The 27,417-nt window shown below is 36.9% G+C and overlaps 1 protein-coding gene across 2 annotated transcripts in view; it reads right to left on the bottom strand.

The window, feature by feature from the left end:
• AKT3 (AKT serine/threonine kinase 3) overlaps positions 1 to 27,417 on the bottom strand; it is a 361,197-nt gene that overhangs the window by 149,570 nt on the left and 184,210 nt on the right. For both annotated transcript variants that reach the window (XM_025361843.1, XM_025361849.1), the window contains exons 4-5: positions 24,466 to 24,577; positions 2,624 to 2,768 (exon numbers count right to left, since the gene is read on the bottom strand). In XM_025361843.1, coding sequence (XP_025217628.1) covers positions 2,624 to 2,768; positions 24,466 to 24,577 — 257 coding nt within the window. The remainder of the gene's footprint in view (positions 1 to 2,623; positions 2,769 to 24,465; positions 24,578 to 27,417) is intronic.

The following is a 27,417-nucleotide window of genomic DNA, read 5'->3' on the forward strand; positions in this document are numbered from 1 at the left end:
TTAAATGTAAATCATGAGATTCCAGCCAGTTGATCCCAGAGAGGCCTATGCTAGTCAGTTAAAAATTAAGCAGAACTTTGACTCTCACTTGGCTTTTTATCCTTTGATGCTATGCCCCTTCACGTACTTGACAAGGCATATGAAAATGGTAGCTTGGCTGACCAAGATTAGGCACTTCTGGGTTCTCTAATCAAATTCCTTTGAAACACTATCTTTTAATTAAAACATAGAACCACATTTTCTTTTAATTCAAACACAGAAGAGCACTTAAATCTGTCTGTGAGGCCCTTGCCTCTCTATCTACTACCCAACATCCTTCCTTTCCAAGTGAGTTTTTAACTGGCAGAGCAGACACTGTGGCGACAAACTACCACTAAGGGAGATAATGAACCCTATTTCATGCAAGAAATAGCAGTCTGACGACTCTCACCATAGTCACCATAATCAGTACCTATTTTTTAAATCCTATGCCATTTGACAAAAATTAAAGAAGGAAATATATCCTATAAATTATTAGAACAATATTCTTATTTCAGAATGTGTGGTTAAAGTATTAAAAATAATCCAAACTTTTGCAATTCTTTGCATGATAATTGATATACATAAGGGTATAGTTCTAGAATCATTTATGTTATGAAAATGACAGTAATATTTTACTACTTGAGGCTAAGTCATTAGGACCGTTACGGAGTTAGTAGTGGTACAAATGTTCTATTTCTGCACTAACTTCTGCAGTAATTTAGAACTATTTTAAATTATTTCAAAAAAGATAACAGAACTTCAAACATTTAAGATCTTTTAATTGTATACTGTAACACGTCAACATACAGCTTCTTTCTTTTTCTTAGTTCATGTATCTTGAGCCTCTCTAATCTCTATAATTGTTATGCTTATAATGAAGTTATATTAGAAACAAAATTATGCAGATATTCTCTTATGATTACACTGTTTCTCAAAATATTATGAAAAACGGTCCTTATATGACATTTGGATATTAGTTAATTTCAATTTATAATAAAGCTTGTAAACTCTTGGAAAAATCAGTAGAACTTTAGTATTACAACATAGTGCTAGAAACTGAGGACTTTAGATCTTACTGCCTGGGTTTAAGTACTGGTTCCCACCCTGTGTGTAATTATGGGGAAAATTTCCTAATCCTTCCATCCTTTATTTCCCTTAACTATAAAATGGGAAGAATCATAATGGTACTCAACTTATAGTTGAAGTTCAAAATGAAAAAAAAATGTTTAAAGTATTTATGTAATATGTGCTCAATAAATATTAGCTATTAAAGTTAGCTACTATTCCTTGTCCACATAAAGATTAACCATAAAAATCACTCTAAAACAGATTCTCTTAGAATTTTTTACTCCAACTGAGTCTCCAAAAATAAAAACTCGTAGAAGTATTTTGAATTTGAGGTTCAATTACTTAACCATATCTGATTTATACTATTCTTGATTTCATTTCATTTTAAATGAAATAATTTACATATGTACAAAAGAAGCTTTCTTAACTCTGAGTAGGTAGGTAAGTGTAGCTAGACTTTGTTTTTCTTTTTGCAATGACAGAGGAACAAGGCAGGTTAAACTGACATAAAAGAAAAGAGTGAAAATTCAGTTCAACAAACAAATAGAGAAGAAATCTGCAATGAAGACAGAAAGGGATCTCAGACATTTGGCTCAAATGAAGTATAGAATGTTATTCTTATTCACATAAGGAAAGGATAATTAACTTTATGTTGTGACTGTATAACTTCACCAAGTCCACAAGTTTAATGTGGAAAAGGGAGGATATGAACTCAGGCAGTCTATCTCCAAAGAGTTCTTAATCACTGTGCTAATACCAAATTTCATGGATAATACCTTGAAAATTTGTATTTTCTTACCTGAAGATTAATTAACAATCTATTAAACCAAATATATTCTAAAGTTATAAATGGCAAGCTTATCTCAACACCTCTATCTTTAGATTAATCATGAAAATATCATTTTTATAATAAGGAAATTGCTTTTCAATTTTCTATAGCAATGAAAAACAAAATTTATATTTCTCATAAAAATATAAATTGGTATTTATTATGCTGGAGCACTGAGAGAAGGAAAAGTCTATTTCCCTACTGGCCCAGAAGCAGCCATTAAATAAGAGTTATTATTTCCAAGACTGTTCACTTTCCTGCTGACTTTACTATGACTGAGGGCACCAATCAGGAAGTACACCTGAGCCATTATTGCTCATGCTTTTCAGGCGAATATGAAATGCAAAGTGGAAAGGAACAAATCATCAGGGAAAACATTTTATTACAAAGTTTCTAAAACTGTATTAAAAATAATAAGGAACAATGCAAATTATAAAGCAGTATGATGGCACATCAGTCACACATGTGGCCTATCAGCATTCAGCGCTAAAGTGCTGAATCACTGAAACGATGTTCTCACTGAAACGATGTTCACCTACTTGGTTTTAAACAACAACAAGTATTTCAGATTCGTGTGAATGAAACCCACCAATACATTTACGTATCATAAGAAAATTGGCTGACATCTTTCTGCAAATGGTAGTTTTTAGTATGTTTCTTCCAGACAAATGAATGCTGTGCTGGGAATAAGTTATTATTTTCTACCTTTCTTTTATGATGGGTTGTAGAAGCATCCATCTCTTCCTCTCCTATATTATCAATTTGTGAAGTTGGACTACAATTCATTCTCTCCTCTTCTTGCCTCTGCAGTCTGTCTGCTACAGCCTGGATAGCTTCTGTCCATTCTTCCCTACAAAAATGAGTAGAATGTCCCATTAATAGATGATGGCAAATGATTTAAATATTTTCCTTTTATAAAATATGAAATAAATACAAATGAAATCTATTTGGAGATCAAACACACACAACACACATAAGCACACACTCCCGCCATCACCCCAAAATGAAAATAGTCCTAAGAGCGTTTCACTATAGGCCTAAAGTGTGTAGTAGCATTTTGTGGAAATATGTTAAAGAAAAAAAGAGAGGAAAAAAACTGTTGAAAACTCGAGTTAAAATCATTTACATGAACAGTTACATTTTATTTGTCTGTTTATATCTATCCTACTTTTTTTTTTTGGAAACAGTCTCACTCCGCTGCCCAGGCTGGAGTTCAATGGCATGATCTCAGCTCACTGCAACCTCCACCTCCTGGGTCTAAGCAATTCTCCTGTCTCAGCCTTCTGAGTAGCCAGGATTACAGGTGTGTGCCACAGCGCCCGGCTAATTTTTGTATTTTTAGTAGAGACGGGGTTTCACCACGTTGGCCAGGCTGGTCTCGAACTCCTGACGTCAAGTGATCCTTCCACCTAGGCCTCCCAAAGTGCTGGGATTACAGGCGTGAGCCACCGCAACTGGCCAATCCTAACTATTGAGTTGACCCCCTAAAAGTTTGCTGCAGTTTTTTGCTTAGCTATTTTAAGTCCATCATTGACATCTTCAAGATTTTTATCAGGTCCAACAGACATTCCAAGGAAAGGAAAGCCAAAACCTTTAATTGTTTCCAGATTATAGTAAATTTCTAAGGAAAAAAAAAAAAAGGATTCAGCTTGTAGTTTGAACAATCAGTCTCAGGAGCACTTATGTCAAGCTTTTATTTTTAGACATTTGGCTATCAGACCAAGGATCATTATTTTTCCAAATAAATTTTAAAATCAGCTTGTCTACTTCTTAAAGTCTATTTGGATTTTGACTAGAATTACATTAAATCTATAGATAAATTTTGGGAAAACTAATATCTTAATCATTTAAATCTTCTAATCCATGAACATGGTATAGCTCTACATTTATATAGGTCTTTAATTTCCCAATGCAATGTTTGTAATTTTCTGTGTAAAGATCTTTCACATCTTTAACTGAATTTATTCCTACATACAATCATGCACCACATAACAATGTTTCAGTCAATGATGGACTGCATACACAATGGTGGTTCCCTAAGATTATTACACTGTATTTTACTGTACCTTTCCTATGCTTATATGTTTAGATACATGAATACTTACAATTGCATTACAATTGCCTATAGTATTCAGTACAGTAACGTGTAACAGGCTACACCACATAGCCTAGGTATGGGGTGGGCTACACCATCTAGGTTTGTCCAAGTAATATGTTTACACAATGTTGCCTAATGACATGTTTCTCAAAACATATCACTGTCATTGACACAAGACTGTTCTTTTATGCTATTGTTGAGGGTTTTATTTCACTTTCTAATTGTTCTTGTTAGTATTTAAAAATACAACTGATTTTTGTATACTGACTTTGTATACTGCAACTTTACTAAATTCATTTATTAGTTCTAGTAGCTCTTATTTTTCTGCATTTTCTACACATGCAATCATGTGGTATGCAAACAAGAGCAGCTTCACTTGTTTCCAATCCGTACGCTTTTTACATCTTTTTCTTGCTTTATTGCCCTAGATCAGACCTGCAGTACAAAGTTAAATTAAAGAGAGCAGCCTACATGCTTTGTTTCACAAGTTAGTATTTAACATTGAGTTTTCACCCCCCTTGAATATGATGTAAGTTGTAGTTCTTTTATACATACATTTACTTAATCAACTGAGTAAGTTCTGTTCTATTTCTAGTCATCTGCATACTCTTAATGAAAGTTTGTTGAATTTTTGTCAAAAGCAGGTCAAGTGTGGTGGCTCATGCCTGTGATCCCAGCACTTTGGGAGGCTGAGGTGGGCGGATTACCTGAGGTCAGGAGTTCAAGACCAGCCTGGCCCACATGGAGAAACCCAGTCTCTACCAAAAATACAAAAATTAGCTGGGCATGCTGGCAGGAGCCTGTAATTCCAACTACTCGGGAGCCCGAGACATGAGAATCGCTTGAACCTGGGAAATGGAGGTTGCAGTGAGCTGAAATCACACCATGGCACTCCAGCGAGGGTGACAGAGCAAGACTCTTTCTCAAAAAAAAAAGAAAAAGAAAAAGAAAAGAAAACTCTCAAATGCAGTATCTCTATAAAATGATCACGCAGATTTTTACCTTTATCATATTAATACGGTGAAATTAGCTTAATAGTTTCCAGATGTTAACACAACTTTGAATTCTTGGGATAAGCTCCATTTGATCACATAACTTAAGCTTCTATCCTTTTTACCTATTGTTTAATTTGTTGATACTTTGTTAAGAAATTTTGCATATGTTCACAAGTGTACTGGGCTATAGGTGTCTTTTCTTAAAATAGTTCTGCTGATTTCTGAAATGAGGGTGACAGTGGCCTTATAAAGTAAGTTGAGAAGTATTCCCTTCTCATTATTTTCTGAAACAGCTTGTAGAGGATTGGTCAAATTACTTCCTTAAATGTTTGACAGAACTCACTGACAAGGCTGTCTGGGTTTGAACCTTTGAGGAAAGGTTCTTAATTACTAATTCACTTCCATTCATTGATACTGGGTTTTCTAATGTTTTCTTGGGTCAGTGTCAGTAATTTGTGTCTTCCTTCTTTTTCTTTTTCCTTTAACAATACCCCAAAACGTTTTTCAATTCTATTTTTTTCAAAGAAGTAGTTTTGGTTTTATTAATTATTCTCTACTATTTTTCTGTTTCCTATTTCACTAATTTCTGAATGCTATTGTTTCCGTTTTCTTTGGGTTTATTTTTCTGGTTTCTTAAGACAGAAGCTTAAGTTAACAATGTAAGAACTTTCTTCTTTTCAAATACAGGTATTTAAGGCTATAAATTTCCTTCTAAGCACTCACTTAGCTACACCCCACAAATTTTGATATGTATTATTTTCATTACTGTCCTTGAAAATTACTTTCTAATGGCTCTTGTGAGGTTTTTGACCCAATGATTATAAAAATTATGTTAATTTCCAGTAATTGGCATCTATTGTCTTAATGCTGATTTCTAATTAATTCTACTGTGATTATAGAACATACATTGTATAACTTTCATCTTCCAAAACATACTCAGAATCATTTATGACCAAGAATATGTTTATACACACACACACACACACACACACACACACACACACACACACACACACTCTTTAAGTTCTGGGGTACACGTGCAGAACGTGCAGTTTTCTTACATAGGTATACACGTGCCATGGTGGTTTGCTGAATCCATCAAACCATCACCTATATTAGGTATTTCTGCTACTGCTATCCCTCCCCTAGCCCCCCATATCCTGACAGGCCCCAGTGTGTGATGTTCCCCTCCCTATGTCTATGTGTTCATTGTTCAACTCCCGCTTATGGGTGAGAACGTGTCATGTTTAGTTTTCTGTTCTTGTGATAGTTTGCTGAGAATGATGGTTTCCAGCTGCATCCATGTCCCTGCAAAGAACATGAACTCATCCTTCTTATGGCTGCATAGTATTTCATGGTGTTTATGTGCCACACTTTCTTTATCCAGTCTATCACTGATGGACATTTGGTTTGGCTCCAAATCTTTGCTACTGTGAATAGTGCCACAATAAACATACTTGTGCATGTGTCTTTATAGTAGAATGATTTCTAATCCTTTGGGTATATACCCAGTAATGGGACTGCTGGGACAAATGGTATTTCCAGTTCTAGATCCTTGAGGAATTGCCACACTGTCTTCCACAATGGTTGAACTAATTTACACTTCCACCAACAGTGTAAAAGCTTTCCTATTTCTCCACATCCTCTCCAGCATCTGTTGTTTCCTGACTTTTTAATGATTGCCATTTCTAACTGGTGTGAGATGGCATCTGATTGTGTTTTGATTTGCATTTCTCTAATGACCAGTGATGATGAGCATTTTTTCATGTTTGTTGGCTGCATAAACGTCTTTTGAGAAGTGTCTGTTCATATCCTTTGCCCACTTTGTGATGGTTTTTTTTTTCTTATAAATTTAAGTTATTTGTAGGTTGTGGATATTAGCCCTTTGTCAGATAGAAAGATGGCAAAATTTTCTCCCATTCTGTAGGTTGCCTGTTCACTCTGATGACAGTTTATTTCGCTGTGCAGCAGCTCTTTAGTTTAATTAGATCCCATTTGTCAATTTTGGCTTTTGTTGCCATCGCTTTTGGTGTTTTAGACATGAAGTCTTTGCCCATGCCTATGTCCTGAATGGTATTCCCTGGGTTTTTTCATACTATTTTTATGGTTTTTAGGTCTTACGTTTAAGTCTTTTATCCATCTTGGGTTGACTTTTGTATAAGGTGTAAGGGGTCCAGTTTCAGTTTTCTGCATATGCCTAGCCAGTTTTTCCAATACCAATTATTAAATAGGGAATCCTTTCCCCATTGCTTTTTGTCAGGTTTGTCAAAGATCAGATGGCTGTAGATGTGTGGTGTTATTTCTGAGGACTCTGTTCTGTTCCATTAGTCTATATCTCTGTTTTGGTACCAGTAGCATGCTGTTTTTGTTACTGTAGCCTTGTAGTATAGTTAGAAGTGAGGTAGCGTGATGCCTCCAGCTTTGTTCTTTTTGCTTAGGATTGTCTTGGCTATGCGGATTTTTTGGTTCCATATGAAGTTTAAAGTATTTTTTTCCAATTCTGTGAAAAAAGCCAATATTAGCTTGATGTTGATAGCACTGAACCTATAATTTGGGCAGTATGACCATTTTCATGATATTGATTCTTCTTATCTATGACCATGAAATGTTTTTCCATTTGCTTGTGTCCTCTCTTATTTCCTTGAGCAGTGGTTTGTAGTTCTCCTTGAAGAGGTCCTTCACATACCTTGTAATTTGGATTCCTAGGTATTTTATTCTCTTTGTAGCAATTGTGAATGGGAGTTCACTCATGATTTGGCTCTCTGTTTATTATTGGTGGATAGAATGCTTGTGATTTTTGCACATTGATTTTGTATCCTGAGACATTGCTGAAATTGCTCATCAGCTTAAGGAGATTTGGGGCTGAGACAATGGGATTTTCTAAACATACAATCACGTAATCTGCAAACGAGAAAATTTGACTTTCTCTCTTCCTAATTGAATACCCTTTCTTTCTTTCTCTTGCCTGATTGCCCTGACCAGAACTTTCAATACTATGTTGAACAGGAGTGGTGAGAGAGGGCATCGTTGTCTTGTGCTGGTTTTCAAAGGGAATGCTTCCAGTTTTTGCCCATTCAGTATGATATTTGCTGTGAGTCTGTCATAAATAGCTCTTATTATTTTGAGATACATTCCATCGATACCTAGTTTATTGAGAGTTTTTAGCATGAAGGGGAGTTGAAATTTGTTGAAAGCCTTTTCCGCATCTATTGAGATAATCATGTGGTTTTTGTCATTGGTTCTGTTTATGTCATGGATTACATTTATTGATTTGTGTATGCTGCACTGGCCTTGCACCCCAGGGATGAAGCCGACTTGATCGTGGGGATAAGCTTTTTGACGTGCTGCTGGATGCAGTTTGCCAGCATTTCATTGAGGATTTTTGCATCGATGTTCATCAGGGATACTGTCCTGACATTTTCTTTTTCTGTTGTGTCTCTGCCAGGCTTCACCAAGGTTAAAATGAAGGAAGAAATGTTGAGGGCAGCCAGAGAGAAAGGTCGGGTTTCCCACAAAGGGAAGCCCATCAGACTAACAACGGATCTCTCTGCAGAAACCCTACAAGCCAGAAGAGAGTGGGGGCCCATACTCAACATCCGCAAAGAAAATATATATATATTTTTTTGAGACGGAGTCTCACTGTTGCTCAGGCTGGAGTGTAGTGGTGCAATCGTGGCTCACTGCACCCTCTGCCTCCTGGGTTGAAGCGATTGTCTGCCTCAGCTTCTCGAGTAGCTGGGAGTACAGGCGTCTCTCACCATGCTTGGCTAACTTTTTTGTATTTAGTAACATTTCGCCATGTTGACCAGGCTAATCTCGAACTCCTGACCGCAGGTGATCCACCTGCCTCAGACTCCCAAAGTGCTGGGATTACAGGCAAGAAAAGAATTTTCAACCCAGAATTTCATATCCAGCCAAACTAAGCTTCCTAAGTGAAGGAGAAATAAAATGCTTTACAGACAAGCAAATGCTGAGAGATTCTGTCACCACCATGCCTGCCTTACAAGAGCTCCTGAAGGAGACATTAAACATGCAAAGGAACAAGCGATACCAGCCACTGCAAAAATATGCCAAATTGAAAAGACCATTGACTCTATGAAGAAACTGCATCAACTAACAGGCAAAATAACCAGCTAGCATCGTAATGACAGGATCAAATTCACATGTAACAATATTAACCTTAAATGTAAACGGGCTAAATGCCCCAATTAAAGGACACAGACTGGCATATTGGATAAAGAGTCAAGACCTATCAATGTGCTCTATTCAGGAGACCCACCTCTCGTGCAAAGACACACACAGGCTCAAAATAAAGGGATGGAGAAATATTTACCAAGCAAACAGAAACCACAAAAAAGCAGGAGTTGCAATCTTAATCTCTGATAAAACAGACTTTAGACCAACAAAGATCATAAGAGACAAAGGCACTGCATAATTGTAAAGGGATCACTGCAACAAGAAGAGCTAATTATCCTAAATATATATGCATCCAACACAGGAGCACCCAGATTCATAAAGCAAGTTCTTAGAGACCTACAAAGAGACTTACACTCCCACACAATAATAGTGGAGACTTTAACACCCTACTGTCAATATTAGATGGATCAACGAGACAGAACTCAGCTCTGGACCAAGCGGACCTGATAGACATCTACAGAACTCTCCACCCCAAATCAACAGAATATACATTCTTCTCAGTGCCTCATCGCACTTATTCTAAAACTGACTACGTAATTGGAAGTAAAATACTCCTCAGCAAATGCAAAAGAATGAAAACCGTAAGTCTCCCAGACCACACTGCAATCAAATTAGAACACAGGGCTAAGAAACTCACTCAAAACCACACAAAGACATGGAAATTGAACAACCTGCTCCTGAATGACTACTGGGTACATAACGAAATGAAGGCAGAAATAAAGATGTTCTTTGAAACCAATGAGAATGAAGACACAATGTAATAGAATCTCTGGGACACATTTAAAGCAGTGTGTAAAGGGAAATTTATAGTACTAAATGCCCACAAGAGAAAGCAGGAAAGATCTAAAATTGACACCCTAACATCACAATTAAAAGAACTAGAGAAGCAAAGGCAAACACATGCAAAGGCTAGGAGAAGGCAAGAAATAACTAAGATCAGAGCAGAACTGAAAGAAATAGAGACATGAAAAAACCCTTCAAAGAAAAAAAACCAATGAATCCAGCAGCTGGGTTTTTTTAAAGGATCAACAAAATAGATCTAGCCAGACTAATACAGAAGAAAAGAGAGAAGAATCAAATAGACACAATAAAAAATGATAAAGGAGATATCACCAGAGATCCCACAGAAATATAAACTACCATCAGAGAATACTGTAAACATGTCTATGCAAATAAACTAGAAAATATAGAAGAAATGGATAAATTCCTCGACGCATACACCCGCCCAAGACTAAACCAGAAAGAAGTTGAATCCCTGAATAGAACAACAACAAGTTCTGAAATTGAGGCAACAATTAATAGCCTACCAACCAGAAAAAGTCCAGGACCAGACGGATTCACAGCTGAATTCTACCAGAGGTATGAAGAGGAGCTGGTACCATTCCTTCTGAAATTATTCCAAACAACAGAAAAGGAGGGAATCCTCCCACACTCATTTTATGAGGCCAGCATTATCCTGATAAGAGTATGCTCCATTCTGATCAATGTACCATGTTTACTTGAAAATAATGTCTCTTCTGCCACTTTTGAGTGTAGTGTTCTATAAATATTAGGTATACCAAGGTGGTTGATAGTGTTATTCTATGCCTTAGCTAATTTTTTGTGTAGCTGCTATACCAAGTGCTGCGAATTTTTAAATCTCCAAATATGGTTGTGGAATTGCCCATTTTTATCTCTTTAATTCTGTTATATGTGTTGATGACTGCTATATCATCCTGTTCAACAGACATTTTTCTCATTATAAAGTATCACAGTAATCTATGGTAATACATTTAATTTGAAATGATATAATACAGCAATCCATCCTTCCTATGCTTACTGTTTCCATGATCGATCTTTTTCAATCTATTTATTTTCAACCTATATCTTTATCTTTTTCTCCTTTCCTGCCTCTTTTTAAAATTATTTTACATTTTTTCAAAATTCCATTTTAATTTTCCTGTTGGCTTTTCAGTCATCTTTTTTGCAATTACTTTTATATATATCCTTAGCTTTACGTGGTCCACTTATGTAATATATGCCAGAATAATTGTTTTTTCTAATTCCATTTCTCCTCCAATTAGCCTGGTAGCCATCTAGTTGTAACTGAAATTATAATATTTAAATTTGACTTCAAAAAGTCTAATATGTCCATACTTTTAACTTGTACCAGAAAATAAAGCAACCTCACAAAAAATTAACCTCATTTTTGTCAGGACCTCAATTTACGTTATTACATCAGATATTTTTCATTTATATAATTAAAGCACAACATAAATTATTTAAAAATCAATGTTTATTTTTATTGATTGATTTAAGCATTTTGCTTTTCATTCTATTCTGTATTTATCCTTCAATCAGAGATTATTCTTATTGTGTCTAAAGAATACTAGGACACAGGGGCGCCCAAGATGACCGAATAGGAACAGCTCCAGCCTCCAGCTCCCAGTGTGAGCGACAGAGAAGACGGGTGATTTTTGCATTTTCAACTGAGGTACAGACCGACACCTCACACCTCACACGGCTGGGTACACCTTTGAGACGAAGCTTTCAGAGCAAGAATCAGACAGCAACATTCGTTGTTCAGCAATATTCTATCTTCTGCAGCCTCCGCTGCTCATACCCAGGCAAACAGGGTCTGGAGTGGACCCCAAGCAAACTCCAACAGACCTGCAGCTGAACGTCCTGACTGTTAGAAGGAAAACAAACAAACAGAAAGGACATCCACACCAAAACCCAATCAATACGTCACCATCATCAAAGACCAAAGGCAGATAAAACCACAAAGATGGGGAAAAAGCAGTGCAGAAAAGCTGGAAATTCAAAAAATCAGAGCGCATCTCCCCCTCCAAAGGAATGCAGCTCATCGCCAGCAACGGAACAAAGCTGGACGGAGAATGACTTTGACGAGTTGAGAAAACAAGGCTTCAGTCGATCAAACTTCTCAGAGCTAAAGGAGGAACTACTTACCCAGCACAAACAAACTAAAAACCTTGAAAAAAGAATGGATGAATGGATAACTAGAATAATCAATGCAGAGAAGACCATAAAAGAACTGATAGAGATGAAAACCATGACACGAGAACTACGCGACAAATGCACAAGTTTCAGTAACCCACTTGATCAACTGGAAGAAAATCAGTGATTGAAGATCAAATGAATGAAATGAAGTGAGAAGAGAGGTCGAGAGAATAAAGAGGAAAAAGAAATGAACAAAGCCTCCAAGAAATATGGGATTATGTGAAAAGACCAAATCTACGTCTGATTAGTGTGCCTGAAAGTGATGGGGAAAATGGAACCAAGTTGGAAAACACTCTGCAGGATATCATCCAGGAGAATTTCCCCAACCTAGTAAGGCAGGCCAACATCCTAATTCAGGAAATACAGAGAATGCCACAAAGATACTCCTCGAGAAGAGCAACTCCAAGACACATAGTTGTCAGATTCACCAAAGTTGAAATGAAGGAAAAAATGTTAGTTAAGGGCAGCCAGAGAGAAAGGTCGGGTTACCCATAAAGGGAAGCCCATCAGACTAACAGCAGATCTCTCGGCAGAACCTCTACAAGCCAGAAGAGAGTGGGGGCCAATATTCAACATTCTTAAAGAATTTTCAACTCAGAATTTCATATCCAGCCAAACTAAGTTTCATAAGTGAAGGAAAAATAAAATCCTTTACAGACAAGCCAATGCTGAGAGATTTTGTCACCATCAGGCCTGCCCTACAAGAGATCCTGAAGGAAGCACTAAACATGGAAAGGAACAACAGGTACCAGCCATTGCAAAAACATGCCAAAATGTAAAGACCATCAATGCTAGGAAGACACTCCATCAACTAACGAGCAAAATAACCAGTTAGTATCATGATGACAGGATCAAGTTCACAAATAACAATAGTAACCTTAAATATAAATGGACTAAATGGTCCAATTAAAAGACACAGACAGGCAAATTGGATAAAGAGTCAAGACCCATCAGTGTGCTGTACTCAGGAGACCCATCTCACATGCAGAGACACACATAGGCTCAAAATAAAAGGATGGAGGAAGATCTACCAAGTAAATGGAAAAAAAAAAAGCAGGGGTTGCAATCCTAGTCTCTGATAAAGCAGACTTTAAACCATGAAAGATCAAAAGAGACAAAGAAGGCCAACACATAATGGTAAAGGGATCAATTCATCAGGAAGAGCTAACTGTCCTAAATATATAAGCACCCAGATTCATAAACCAAGTCCTTAGAGACCTACAAAGAGACTCAGACTCACACACAATAATAATGGGAGACTTTAACACCCCACTGTCGACATTAGACAGATCAATGAGACAGAAAGTTAACAAGGATATCCAGGAATTGAACTCAACTCTGCACCGAGAGGGCCTGATAGACATCTACAGAACTCTCCACCCCAAATCAACAGAATATACATTCTTCTCAGTACCACATCACACTTATTCCAAAATTGACCACATAGTGGGAAGTAAAGCACTCCTCAGCAAATGTAAAAGAACAGAAATTGTAACAAACTGTCTCTCAGACCACAGTGCAATCAAACTAGAACTCAGGACTAAGAAACTCAATCAAAACTGCTCAACTACATGAAAACTGAACAACCTCCTCCTGAATAACTACTGGGTACATAATGAAATGAAGGCAGAAATAAAGATGTTCTTTGAAACCAACAAGAATAAAGACACAACATACCAGAATCTCTGAGACACATTTAAAGCAGTGTGTAGAGGGAAATGTATAGCACTAACTGTCCACAAGAGAAAGCAGGAAAGATCTAAAATTGACACCCTAACATCACTATTAAAAGAACTAGAGAAGCAAGAGCAAACACATTCAAAAGCTAGCAGAAGGCAAGAAATAACTAAGATCAGAGCAGAACTGAAGAAGATAGAGACACAAAAAATCCTCCAAAAAAATCAATGAATCCAGGAGCTCGTTTTCTGAAAAGATTAACAAAATTGATAGATCGCTAGCAAGACTAATAAAGAAGAAGAGAGAGAAGAACCAAATAGACGCAATAAAAAAAATGATAAAGGCGATATCACCAGTGACCCCACAGAAATACAAACTACTATCAGAGAATACTATAAACACCTCTACGCAAATAAACTAGAAAACCTAGAAGAAATGGGTAATTTCCTTGACACTTACACTCTCCCAAGACTAAACCAGGAAGAAGTTGAATCCCTGAATAGACCAATAGCAGGCTCTGAAATTGAGGCAATAATTAACAGCCTACCAACCAAAAAAAGTCCAGAACCAGAAGGATTCACAGCCGAATTCTACCAGAGGTACGAGGAGCTGGTACCATTCCTTCTGAAACTATTCCAATGAATAGAAAAAGAGGGAATCCTCCCTAACTCATTTTATGAGGCCAGCATCATCCTGATACCAAAGCCTGGCAGAGACACAACAAAAAGAAGAGAATTTTAAACCAATATCCCTGATGAACATCGATGCAAAAATCCTCAATAAAATACTGGCAAACTGAATCCAGCAGCACATCAAAAAGCTTATCCACCATGATCAAGTGGGCTTCATCCCTGGGATGCAAGGCTGGTTCAGCATACACAAATCAATAAACGTAATCCAGCATGTGAAAAGAACCAAAGACAAAAACCACATGATTATCTCAATAGAGGCAGAAAAGGCCTTTGACAAAATTCAACAGCCCTTCATGCTAAAAACTCTCAATAAATTTGGTATTGATGGAACGTATCTCAAAATAGTAAGAGCTATTTATGAGAAACCCACAGCCAATATCATATTGAATGGGCAAAAACTGGAAGCATTCCCTTTGAAAACTGGCACAAGACAGGGATACCCTCTCTCACTAGTCCTATTCAACATAATGTTGGAAGTTCTGGCGAGGGCAATCAGGCAAGAGAAAGAAATAAAGCATATTCAGTTAGGAAAAGAAGAAGTCAAATTGTCCCTGTTTGCAGATGACATGATTGTATATTTAGAAAACCCCATCGTCTCAGCACAAAATCTCCTTAAGCTGATAAGCAACTTCAGCAAAGTCTCAGGACACAAAATCAATGTGCAAAAATCACAAGCATTCTTTTACACCAGTAACAGACAAACAGAGAGCCAAATCATGAATGAACTCCCATTCACAATTGCTTCAAAGAGAATAAAATACCTAGGAATCCAACTTACAAGGGATGTAAAGGACCTCTTCAAGGAGAACTACCAACCACTGCTCAGTAAAATACAAGAGGACACAAACAAATGCAAGAACATACCATGCTCATGGATAGGAAGGATCAATATTGTGAAAATGGCCATACTGCCCAAGGTGATTTATAGATTCAATGCCATCCCTATTAAGCTACCAATGACTCTCTTCACAAAATTGGAAAAAAACTGCTTGTTCATATGGAACCAAAAAAGAGCCCGCATTGTCAAGACAATCCTAAGTCAAAAGAACAAAGCTGGAGGCATCACGCTACCTGACTTCAAACTATACTACAAGGCTACAGTAACCAAAACAGCATGGTACTGGTACCAAAACAGAGAGAGAGAGACCAATGGAACAGAACAGAGCCCTCAGAAATAATACCACACATCTACAGCCATCTGATCTTTGATAAACCTGACAAAAACAAGAAATGGGGAAAGGATTCCCTATTTAATAAATGGTGCTGGGAAAACTGGCTAGCCATAAGTAGAAAGCTGAAACTGGATCCTTTCCTTACTCCTTATACGAAAATTAATTCAGGATGGATTAGAGACTTAAATGTTAGACCTAAAACCATAAAAACTCTACAAGAAAACCTAGGTAATACCATTCAGGACATAGGCATGGGCAAAGACTTCATGTCTAAAACACCAAAAGCAACGGCAACAAAAGCCAAAATTGACAAACGGGATCTAATTAAACTGAAGAGCTTCTGCACAGCAAAGGAAACTACCATCAGAGTGAACAGGCAACCTACAGAATGGGAGAAAATTTTTGCAATCTACTCATCTGGCAAAGGGCTAACATCCAGAACCTACAAAGAACTCAAACAAATTTACAAGAAAAAAACAACCCCATCAAAAAGTGGGCAAAGGATATGAACAGACACTTCTCAAGACATTCATACAGCCAACAGATACATGAAAAAAATGCTCATCATCACTTGCCATCAGAGAAATGCAAATCAAAACCACAATGAGATACCATCTGACACCAGTTAGAATGGCAATCATTAAAAACATCAGGAAACAATAGGTGCTGGAGAGGATGTGGAGAAATAGGAACACTTTTACACTGTTGGTGGGACTGTAAACTAGTTCAACCATTGTGGAAAACAGTGTGGTGATTCCTCAAGGATCTAGAACTAGAAATACCATTTGACCCAGCCATCCCATTACTGGGTATATACCTAAAGGATTATAAATCATGCTGCTATAAAGACACATGCACACGTATGTTTATTGTGGCACTATTCACAATAACAAAGACTTGGAATCAACCCAAATATCCATCAGTGACAGACTGGATTAAGCAAATGTGGCACATATACACCATGGAATACTATGCAGCCATAAAAAAAGGATGAGTTCGTGTCCTTTGTAGGGACATGGATGCAGCTGGAAACCATCATTCTCAGCAAACTATCGCAAGAACAGAAAACCAAACACCGCATGTTCTCACTCACAGGTGGAAATTGAACAATCAGATCACCTGGACACAGGAAGGGGAACATCACATACCGGGGCCTATTGTGGGGAGGCAGGAAGTGGGAGGGATAGCATTAGGAGATATACCTAATGTAAATGATGAGTTAATGGGTGCAGCACACCAACATGGCACATGTATGCATATGTAACAAACCTGCACGTTGTGCACAAGTACCCTAGAACTTAAAGTATAATAATAATAATTAAAAAAAAAATACTAGGTTAGTTATTTCAGGTGTGCTAGTGAGAAATCCTATCAAATTTTGGCGGCGGGGGGAGTGAGGGGAGTAGAGACAGAATCTCACTATGTTGCCCAGGCTGGTCTTGAGCTCCTGGGCTCAAGTGATCTTCCTGCCTCAGCCTCCAAGGTGTTGGGATTATAGGCATGAGACACAATGCCCAGCCTCTATCAACTGTTTACTGAAAATATTTTCATTTTACTTTTATTCATGGAAAAAAGTTATTTCTTAGCATTCATTTTCTTTCAGAACTTTGGGGATATCATTTCATCATCTTTGGAAATATTCCATTATCATTCCATTATTTGGGAACATCATTCCATTATATTTCATTATTATTCCATCCCACATATTGATACATTACCTTTTGGTCTAGGTGTTGCTGCTCTGAAAGCAAAGTACATTTTTTCTCTATCTATATTGGGGATTTTCACACTCTCTTTGTTTTTGAATAGTCTAATGAGATTAGGGATTTGCTTCATATTTTTCCTACTTGAGATTTATAGGACTTTTGAAACTATGGTTTGACATCTTTAGCCATTTTTTTAAAATTTCAATCATATTTTCAAATACTTTTTGCTCTATTCTCTCCTCTCCTTCTGAAGCTCCAATTATATATATGTAAGACATTCTCACTACATTCTTTTTATCTTACATTCTATTCTTACTTTTATTTTCTATCCTCTTATCTTTGCATGTTTCATTATAAACGTTCTGTTCTGACGTAGTTTTGAGTTCACTAATTGTCTCTAATGTGAGGTCTACTTTGCCATTAAAGCCGTCTGCTAGAACTCACAATTCCAAATGTTTTGTTTTCAATTTTAGAATTTCTATGGGGTTCTTTCTTTTTAATTTTACCTTGATTACAAATCAAAGCTATTATCCATTTGTTTCTTTTTTATACTTTCCCTCTGCAGAATCACCCAATCTTAATATACTTGAACATACTAATTAATGCATAGTTCTTTTATCTAGAGTTCCTATGAATATAATTCTATTGTCTGTTTTTCCCTCTGTTATTTTGGCCACATTGTGTTGAATTTTCGTGTACTCATTTTTTAACAAGTCCTGGACGTAGCACATGAAAATTGAGGTAATGTGAGGTCTAGGAAGACAAAATATTCTGTTAGAGAGAATTTACATTTGCTTTTAGCAAGCTCCTAGAAAACTAGCAAAGTTGAATCACCTTCACTCAATTTCAGGACTGAAATAATTTATAATTATACATCAATCCTCTCAAAGCAAATCTATTTCCAGTTTACTCTTTCTTATAGGGCACAGTCCTTTAAGCTATCAATACCAAAATGTAGTGGTTTACCATGTCTCCTCTTTGGTAGATCCTAGATTCCAAAATATCACTCCTAGCTCTGGGAGCTACTCAACATGTCTCCATCTCCAATACTACTTCAAGAACTAACAGGTAACCCAAAGGGAAAAGTAGGTTCACTCTCTGGGTTTCTTTTCTCAATAAAGTTTTGGCCCCATAAATCTTAGCCTTATCAGCTCTCTGGTGCCTTTTTAAAAAACAAAAACTAAAGTCTTTTCCAGCTTTACTCATGGTAGTTAGCTGGACTACTGACCCAAATTACCTAATTCATCATAATTCATGATACTTAAACTATAACCCTACACCATTTGGTGAGGATGGAGGGGTATGAGGGGTAATTCCTGCAAAAGAGTATCAGGTCAAAGTACCTGACTAACTGAAAGTGGGCATTCAATCTTCTAATTCCTAAGTAATGTGTAAAAATGTAATTAATTTGAAAAACATAATGGAGACCTCTATGAAAGAAGTACATTAATATTTTAAAAGTACATATACTACTTACGCAAAAATCAAACAATTTTCACCAACTGATTATTCATTTACTAATAAATATTTAATTAAATGTCTAATACATGTGTGCTCCTAAAGTTTAAATAAGGAACGGCTTAGGAAGAACTTACAGTCTGATTGGGGGGGCCTTGGTATTATGAGGAAGTATAATAAAATGTTATGGGTAAAATGATACAATTATACACTGAGTACAGTGGTGTTCTAACAATAATAATAGTTTGTGATGGGGACCCAAAGAGAAAGGTAATTCTTGAATGTAGATGTGCAAAATGAATTGGTACTGACCAGGATGAGCAAGAGACAAGCAAAGGATATGAGGTGTTCCTAGCAGTAGGGGCAAAAGGGCAAGAAGGAAAGAGCTACAGGTAATGTAAGAGCACAGTATAGCATTAGTACCTGGGAAACAACAAAGAGTTCAATGTATCTGGAACACGGTGGGGGCGAGGTATATGTGTACGCATGTACATGTGTCTCTGTATGTGAGTGTGAGTATAGTGGCCATGGCTGTGATAGTGAAAGTAGTTAGCTGTAAGAGAGAAAAATAATCTTTGTTTATATTGTGGATGGTCATGTGCAGCATAATAAAGTACATATACAAATCATATTTAATAGTAAATAAGTGAAGTGTATCCAATAAAATAAGGAAAAAAGGTGTATGTGCTATCATCAAAATTATTAAACATTGCTTAAAAACACAGAGAAATAACACATAAAACTATCAGAAATGAAGAGATAAAATTGTTATTGTCTGCAGACACTAGATCTACAAAAGAATAAATGTTCTGGGTTACTTAACCCCAAAGGTGATGGTATTAGGAAGTGGGCCTTTGTGAGGTCATGACAGAACTCATAAATTAAAATAGAGCATTTACAGAAAAGTCCTCAGAGAGTTCCTTTGACACTTTTACTAGGTGACAATACAGGGAAAAGACACCTTCTATGAACCGTGAAGAGGGCCCTCTATAGACACTGAATTTGCCAACACCTTGAACTTAAACACCTGGCCTCCAGAACTGTCAGAAATAAATTTCTATGGTTTATAAGCTACTCGGTTTATGATATTTTGTTGTAGCAGCCCAAAGGGACTAAGGCAAATACCATTTACAAAAGCATCAAAAAGAATAAAATACTTTAGGAATAAAGTTAACCAAGAAGGTGAAAGATCTGTACCCTGAAAACTACAAAACATTGCTGAAAGAAATGAAAGGAGACACAAATAAATGGAAAGATATCCCATGTTCATGCACTGGAAGGTTTAATATTGTTAAGATGTCAATGCCGCAAAGTAAGCTACATATTCAATGCAATCCTTTTCAAAATCCTACAGCATTTTTGCAGAAACAGAAAAAACAATCCTAAAATTCATATGGAAACCATAAAGAATCCCAAATAGCTGTAAAAATCTTGAGAAAGCAAAAAGCTGAGGGCTTCATACTTCCTGACTTCAAAATGCATTCTAAAGCTTCAGTAATTAAAACAGTTTGGTACTGGCATAAAGACATATAGACTAATGGAACAGAACAGAGAGCCCAGGTAATAAAACCGTATATATATGGTCAAATGATCTTTGACAAGAGTGCCATGACTAACACAATGTGGAAATGTATTGGTGCTGGGAAAACTGGGTATCAACATGCAAAAGAATAAAAGTGGAGCCTTATTTTACACACACAAAATGAACTCAAAATGGATCGAAGAATAAATATAAGACATGAAATTACAAACTCCTAGGAAAAAACCACAGGAGAAAAGTTTCATAACTTGGTCCTTAGAAATGATTTCTTGATGCTGACAAAAGCAATAAGAGATGAGTAGAACTACATCAAAATAAAAAGCTTCTGCACAGCAAACAACAGAACAAAACAGCAAACAACAGAACAAAACAGCAAACTACAGAGAGAATGTATTTTATGTCTGATAAGGACTTAATATTCAAAATGTATAAGGAACTCCTACAACTCAATAGCGAAAACAAAAAACAGAAACACAAGTAAAAACTTGGCAAAAGACTTGAATAGACATTTCTTCAAAGAAGACATACAAATGATACACAGGTATTTGAAAAATGCTTAGCATTATGAATTATCAGGGAAGTTCAAATCAAAACCACGATGAAATATCACCTTACACCTGCTAGGATGGCTGTTATTTTTAAAAAACAACAACATAAAAAATAAATAAGTATCAGCAAAGATGTGGAGAAATTAAAACCTTGTACACCATTGTTGGGAATGTAAAATAACGTAGATGCTATAGAAAACAGTATGGAGATTCTTCAAAAAATTAAAAGTAGAACTACCATATGAACCAGCAATCACATTTCTGGATATTTATTCGAACAAAGTTAAATGAGGAACTTAAATAAATATCCGCCCTCTCATACTCATTGTTGCATTATTCACAATAGACAAGAGGTGGAAGCAACCTAAATATCCATCAGCAGATGAATGAAAAAGAAAATGTATTGGCCAGGAGTGTGGCTCATGCCTGTAATTCCAGCCGAGGGAGGAGGATTGCTTGAGGCCGGGAGTTCCAGACAAGCCCTGGCAACATAGAGAAACCTTGTCTCTACAAAAAAAAAAAAAAATTTTAAATTAGTTGCATGTGCAGCTGTAGTCTCAGCTACTGGGGAGGCTAAGCTGGGAGGATCCCTTGGCCCCAAGTTCCAGGCTGCAGTAAGCCATGATCACACCACTGCACTCCAGCCTGGGTGACAGAGCAAGACCCTGTCTCAAGAGAAGAAAGAAGGCAAATGTGTTACATACATACAATGGAATATTATTCAGCCTTAAAAAGAAGAAAATCCTCTACTATGCTGCAACATGGATTAACTCTGAAGACATTATACTAAGTGAAATAAGACAGTAACAGGACAAACATTGTATGATTCCACTTATGTGACGTGTCTAAAGTGTCAAATTCACAGAAGCAGAAAGTAGAACAGTGGTTTCCAGGGGCTGGGGATAGGGGAATGGAGAGCTGTTGTTCAACGGGAACAGAGGTTCAGTCATGCCAGATGAAAACGTTCTAGAGCTCTGCTGTACAACAATATGCACATAGTTAACAATACTCTATTATACCCTTCCAAATGGAAGAGGATTTCACATTATGTAATTTTTTACCATAATTTTTTAAAAGAATGCACTAATGTAGCTAAGACCATTTTTATTTAAAAACAAAAAGGGATATGTTGCTATATTAACAGTTAAAAATTTTATAAAGTTTATCTAATTAAAGCCATGTGGTATTAATGCTAGAATACAGAAAGGTCAAAGGGGAAAAAAAGACTAAATCCTAAAAGCCCAAATATGTATATGTGTTATCCACAATCAGTGAGAAAAAAATGGATTATCTAATGAATGGAGATGAGACGATGGCCTTGCCATTGAGAAAAAAATAAGAGTCCAACCTTATATCATGTACTGAAATAAATGTAAGATAGGTAAGAGATATACATTTAGTTTACGACAGGTAAAAATTTTAGACTGGGCAGAATACTAAAAACAGAGAGTTTTTTCTAACTCACACTAACCCTAAGTCTTCAATGATATCTAGAGTCATATAGAATTTCCAAACACCAGATTCTAGAGGTATACAGAAATGCACAAACTAATGGCAAATATAAGTATGCTGTTTTTCATTTGTACTAATACTGTTTTTTCTTATAGTTATAAATGCAAATGAAAACTGATGGTTCAGAATAGTATATTATTACAGGAATAGCAGAGGACTTTAGAGTCTTAAGATCTGACAGAAATCCAGCTTTGTAAACACAAATGGCAAAACGAATTGTGCTTCAATAGACGTTAAAAATCCACTAAGAATAACATTTTCAAAGAATATATATTGACATGGGAAAAGTTTCATTCATCCAGCCGGTCAATAAATACTGTGTTGGGCCATGGACTATGTGCTAAAGATTTTTTAAATGAGCAAGGAAGCCATGATCTTTGCTATCAAGAATCTTAAAGTTTAGTGAGAAAGGCAAACAAGGATTACAGTTATAATATACTTGACAGAAAAGGTACAAAGGAAAATATCTAAGTACCTAGCCGGGGAACCTGCCTAGTCCATAAGAGTCAGAGGTTTTGTAGGAAAAATAACATTTTAAGTTCAGATCTGAAAAGATACATAGGAATTAGCCCAACTTAGTGGTTATGGATTATGGGTGGACATATCAACAAACTGAAAGCTCAGTATTAATTATCAAGGGAGAAAAGCCCCAGGATCAATGGTGGGGAGGGGAGGGTGTACAGGGAGGGGAAGGTATGCGGGGAGGGGTGGAGCTCGGGGACCCATACCCAGAACGGTATATATACTAAAGGCCTAATAACATCTGTACAGAATAAGATTGGAAGTACACAAAAGAAAATATTATCAATGCTTAACTCTTTTCTATATTTCTTAATCAATCATACATTACCATTTACTCTACTGATCAAAAGGGTTATTAAAATAATACTTTACCATTGTGCTTTTATTAAAATTTTAGACAAGACTGTTAAAACTTAATGTATTCATTTGGCAAATAAGGCTAATAAGATTTAACTTCACAAAGCTGCTGATTAGGATCAAATATAACATGTACAGGATAACGGTTTTGTGACTGTGGTCGCTGGACCTAACTCAGTATCAGAGTGAGCGGATATAGAATTGGGAAGTAGTTGTAAAAACTGATAGATCAGGAGGATAAAAACGTGGACCCGATGAAGTTAATGAGTTGGTTACTACAGTGTTGTCACTACCCACTTTAGCAATAATGACAGTCAATGTTAATTAATCCTCCCCCTCCCACTCCTTAGACCCAATCTCAGAATCCTTAGCAACCTAGTGCTCCAGGCAGCCACTTGCAATTAATTTAGAATGGCATGTTAATTGCAATCTTTTGCTATCACTAGCCTCAGAATTGCAAGTATGAATACAATCATACAATTTTTTTAAAAAGGTAGTTTCGCTAAAAAATGTCTCTCTTTTTTGAGACAGAGTCTCGCTCTGTCACCCAGGCTGGAGTGCAGTGGTGCGATCTCGGCTCACTACAAGCTCCATCTCCCGGGTTCATGCCATTCTCCTGCCTCTGCCTCCTGAGTAGCTGGGGCTACAGGCACCCACCACCATGCCCAGCTGATTTGTTTTGTATTTTTTTAGTAGAGACGGGGTTTCACCGTGTTAGCCAGGATGGTCTTAATCTCCTGACCTCATGATCCACCCACCTTGACCTCCCAGAGTGCTGGGATTACAGGCGTGAGCCACCGTGCCAGGCCAAAAATGTCTTTTTAAATGTATATTTTAACATTTAAATGTTCTGTTTCTCTGAAAGTATATCTTCTAGCATGCCCAGAGGTTCTGATATATTAAATATTATTTTGTAAGCCACCGTTATTCATGTATTATGCCAGAAACAAGAATTTAGAGACTATAGCATTTAAAAAATGTATTTACATATATTTACAAATAATAAAGTCAGACACAAATACATTAGATGGAGTGTTGCTTTTTCACAAAATGAAAACAAATGAATTTCTTACCTTTCCTCTGGAGTATCTACATGAAATGTTCTCTCTATAACAGTGGTCCACTGGAGACATCTGATTATAAATGTGTTTGGCTTTGGTCGTTCTGTTTTCATTAATTGGCATTCTAAGAATAAAATAAAATGTTTCTTTAAATATGGATATATTTAAACCAAGAAGTAAATAATTGAGAACTACAGAGTTCTATTTTAAACAAAACCCAGTGTGAACTCACAGCTTTCTATGGATCTCCACTCAGTATTATTCACAACCTGACCTTAGTCTTCCTTTCCAATCCTTCACCCATTCTGGCCACATTAACCACCTCAACTGGACTATATAATTTTCCCCAAACACATCTTACCCTTTCCTCTATTTATGCCTTTGCTCCAGCTGTTCTTGTTATCTGAAATACTTCCCCCACTTATTTTATCTCTATCCATATGCATCACCTGCAGTCACAATAATTCTGATCCTTGAAGGTCCAGATCAAACATTATTCCTTCCATGAAACCTTCCATAACACCTGGCCCTAGATTGGCCATTTCATCCTCTCAATTCTCATTACTTATTACCATATCCCTCATTTGTCACCTACCATAGACTATCTTACAGTATTACTTATCATTTTAAGAAAATTACAAATATCACTTATCCTTACCTAGATTATAAGCCCTTTGACAATATAAACTGCCTGCAACTCTTAGTATCCACAGCCCCGAGAGCTAGTCAGTCTAAATGTGATTAAATTCTGTTAGTGAATAACTAGGAAGATGTCAAAGAACATGAGCCTAAAAGTATGGATTCTGACACTGGTGTGCCTGGATTCAATTATATTTTCATACCATTAACTATACAAACTTGGACAAATTAATTTAACTCTCTAGTCTTCAACAGTTAAGTGGGAAACAGTATCTACATCATAGAATTGATGTAGGAATTAATAATAAACTCATGTAATATTAGCATAATATGAGACCTGTAAGCTTTCGACAAACATTAACTATTATTTGGCATATATCTGAGCTGGGTTTTAAAGGATAAGTGGTATTGGACACCAAGAAAAAAATAGGGTAGAGTTGTCTGCTGACTCTGCTCTTTTCAAAGAAATTAATTTATCTCCATTGAAAACTTCAAGTCTTTTCTCAGTGCTTATCTGCTGTGTCCTATCTCCATCATTAGCAACTATCAACCACCATTTCTGTCTTTACAGTTCCAATTCATTACTCAGATTAGCTGTGGTTTTTTCTTTTTCTTTCTTTTTTTTTGAGATAGAGTCTCGCTCTGTCACCCAGGTTGGAGTGCAGTGGCACAATCTCGGCTCACTGCAACCTCCGCCTGCTGGGTTCAAGTGATTGTCATGCCTCAGCCATCCAAGTAGCTGTGATTACAGGCATGCACCACCACATCCAGCTAATTTTTCTAATTTTACTAGAGACGGGGTTTCACCATGTTGGCCAGGCTGATCTCGAACTCCTGACCTCCAGTGATCCACCCGCCTCGGCCCCCCAAAGTGCTGGGATTACAGGCTTGAACCACCGTGCCCAGTCCCAGATTAGCTCTTTACTGGCCCTTTACACTGAGAGAAATCATTCACCCAAAGGTCTCTGCTTAGTTTTCTTTTCTTTTCTAACAGTTTTCATGTTTTCAGTAATCATCTCTCAGTTTACCAATATCAAAATCCAAACTTTTTTCACCATGGAGTTCTACTTTAACACACACATGTCTAAATACGTAGTGAATATTTCTACCTGGTTGAATTACTGGACCACCCCTGAAACCAAACTCAGTATTTTCCCCCTAAAATGCATTTCTCCTCCCCGTTTGCATAATTTTTCCATCACCTAGGCTGAAAGATAAAGTGATCTTCCTTTTTTATACTATTTGTCATTACAGATGCTCCTTGACTTATGACTGTGTTACATTCCAATAAATCCACTGAAAGTCAAAAATACTGTGAGGAAAAATGCATTTAATACACCTAGACTACCCAAGATCATAGGTTAGCCTAACCTACTTTAAACACTCTCAGAACACTCACATTAGCCTAGAGCTAGACAAAATCATCTAACACAAAGCCTATTTTGTAGTACAGTATTGAATACTACACATAGATGGATGTTTTGTCGACATGATGAGATGTGAAAACACAAAAAATGAGAGCATCCAGAAAAATGCTGGCAACACAGTACACTGTAGAGTATCTACTGTGCATGTTGTGATCCTGTGGCTGACCGCGAGCTATGATTTGCTGCTGCTGCCCAGCAACACTAGGGAGTATCACACAGCAAATTACTAGCCCAGGAAAAGACAAAAATACAAAATTTGAAATACAGTTTCCACTGAGTGTGTATTGCTGTCAGGAGCATGGTAAAGTAAAAGACATCATTACACTGAACTACTGTAAGTGGGAGACCATTCATAACCGGTTTTCCACTGCTGTAATTCTAGTTAAGATTCTCCGTGCCCAATGCCTAAACCTCCCAGCTGCCCAAAGACCAGATTCTTCCTGTTTAGAGATGCTGAGTGACTACAGAAGTTAAAGACAGAAACTGTGCTCTGGGAGACATCTGAACATGTCCGAACGTGAACTCTTGATCTCTCTCATCCCTGCTCCTCCTTCTGCCAACCTCTACTATGGCTTTCTCTAGCTCACACAACACCTCCATCCTTTCAATTGCCCAAGCTGAAAACCCAAGAATCCCCTTCAAGTCCTCTCTTCTCTGACATCACATTCACTCCTGCAAATCCTGGCGTTTCTACTTTAAAAACATAACCTGCTTCTGATAACTTCTCACCACCTCCACTACCTCAGACTAAGCCATCACTGTCTCTCACCTGATGATTCCAAAAACCTTAGAATAGCTTTCCCCTGCCCCTCACTGCAGTCTGTTCTCAATACAGCAGCCAGAAATCTTCTTAAAATGAAGATCTGCAAAAAAGTTCTGCAGTGTTTCAGTTCACTAA

This window comes from Theropithecus gelada, chromosome 1, assembly GCF_003255815.1.
Source record: "Theropithecus gelada isolate Dixy chromosome 1, Tgel_1.0, whole genome shotgun sequence".
Classification (NCBI taxonomy): domain Eukaryota; kingdom Metazoa; phylum Chordata; class Mammalia; order Primates; family Cercopithecidae; genus Theropithecus; species Theropithecus gelada.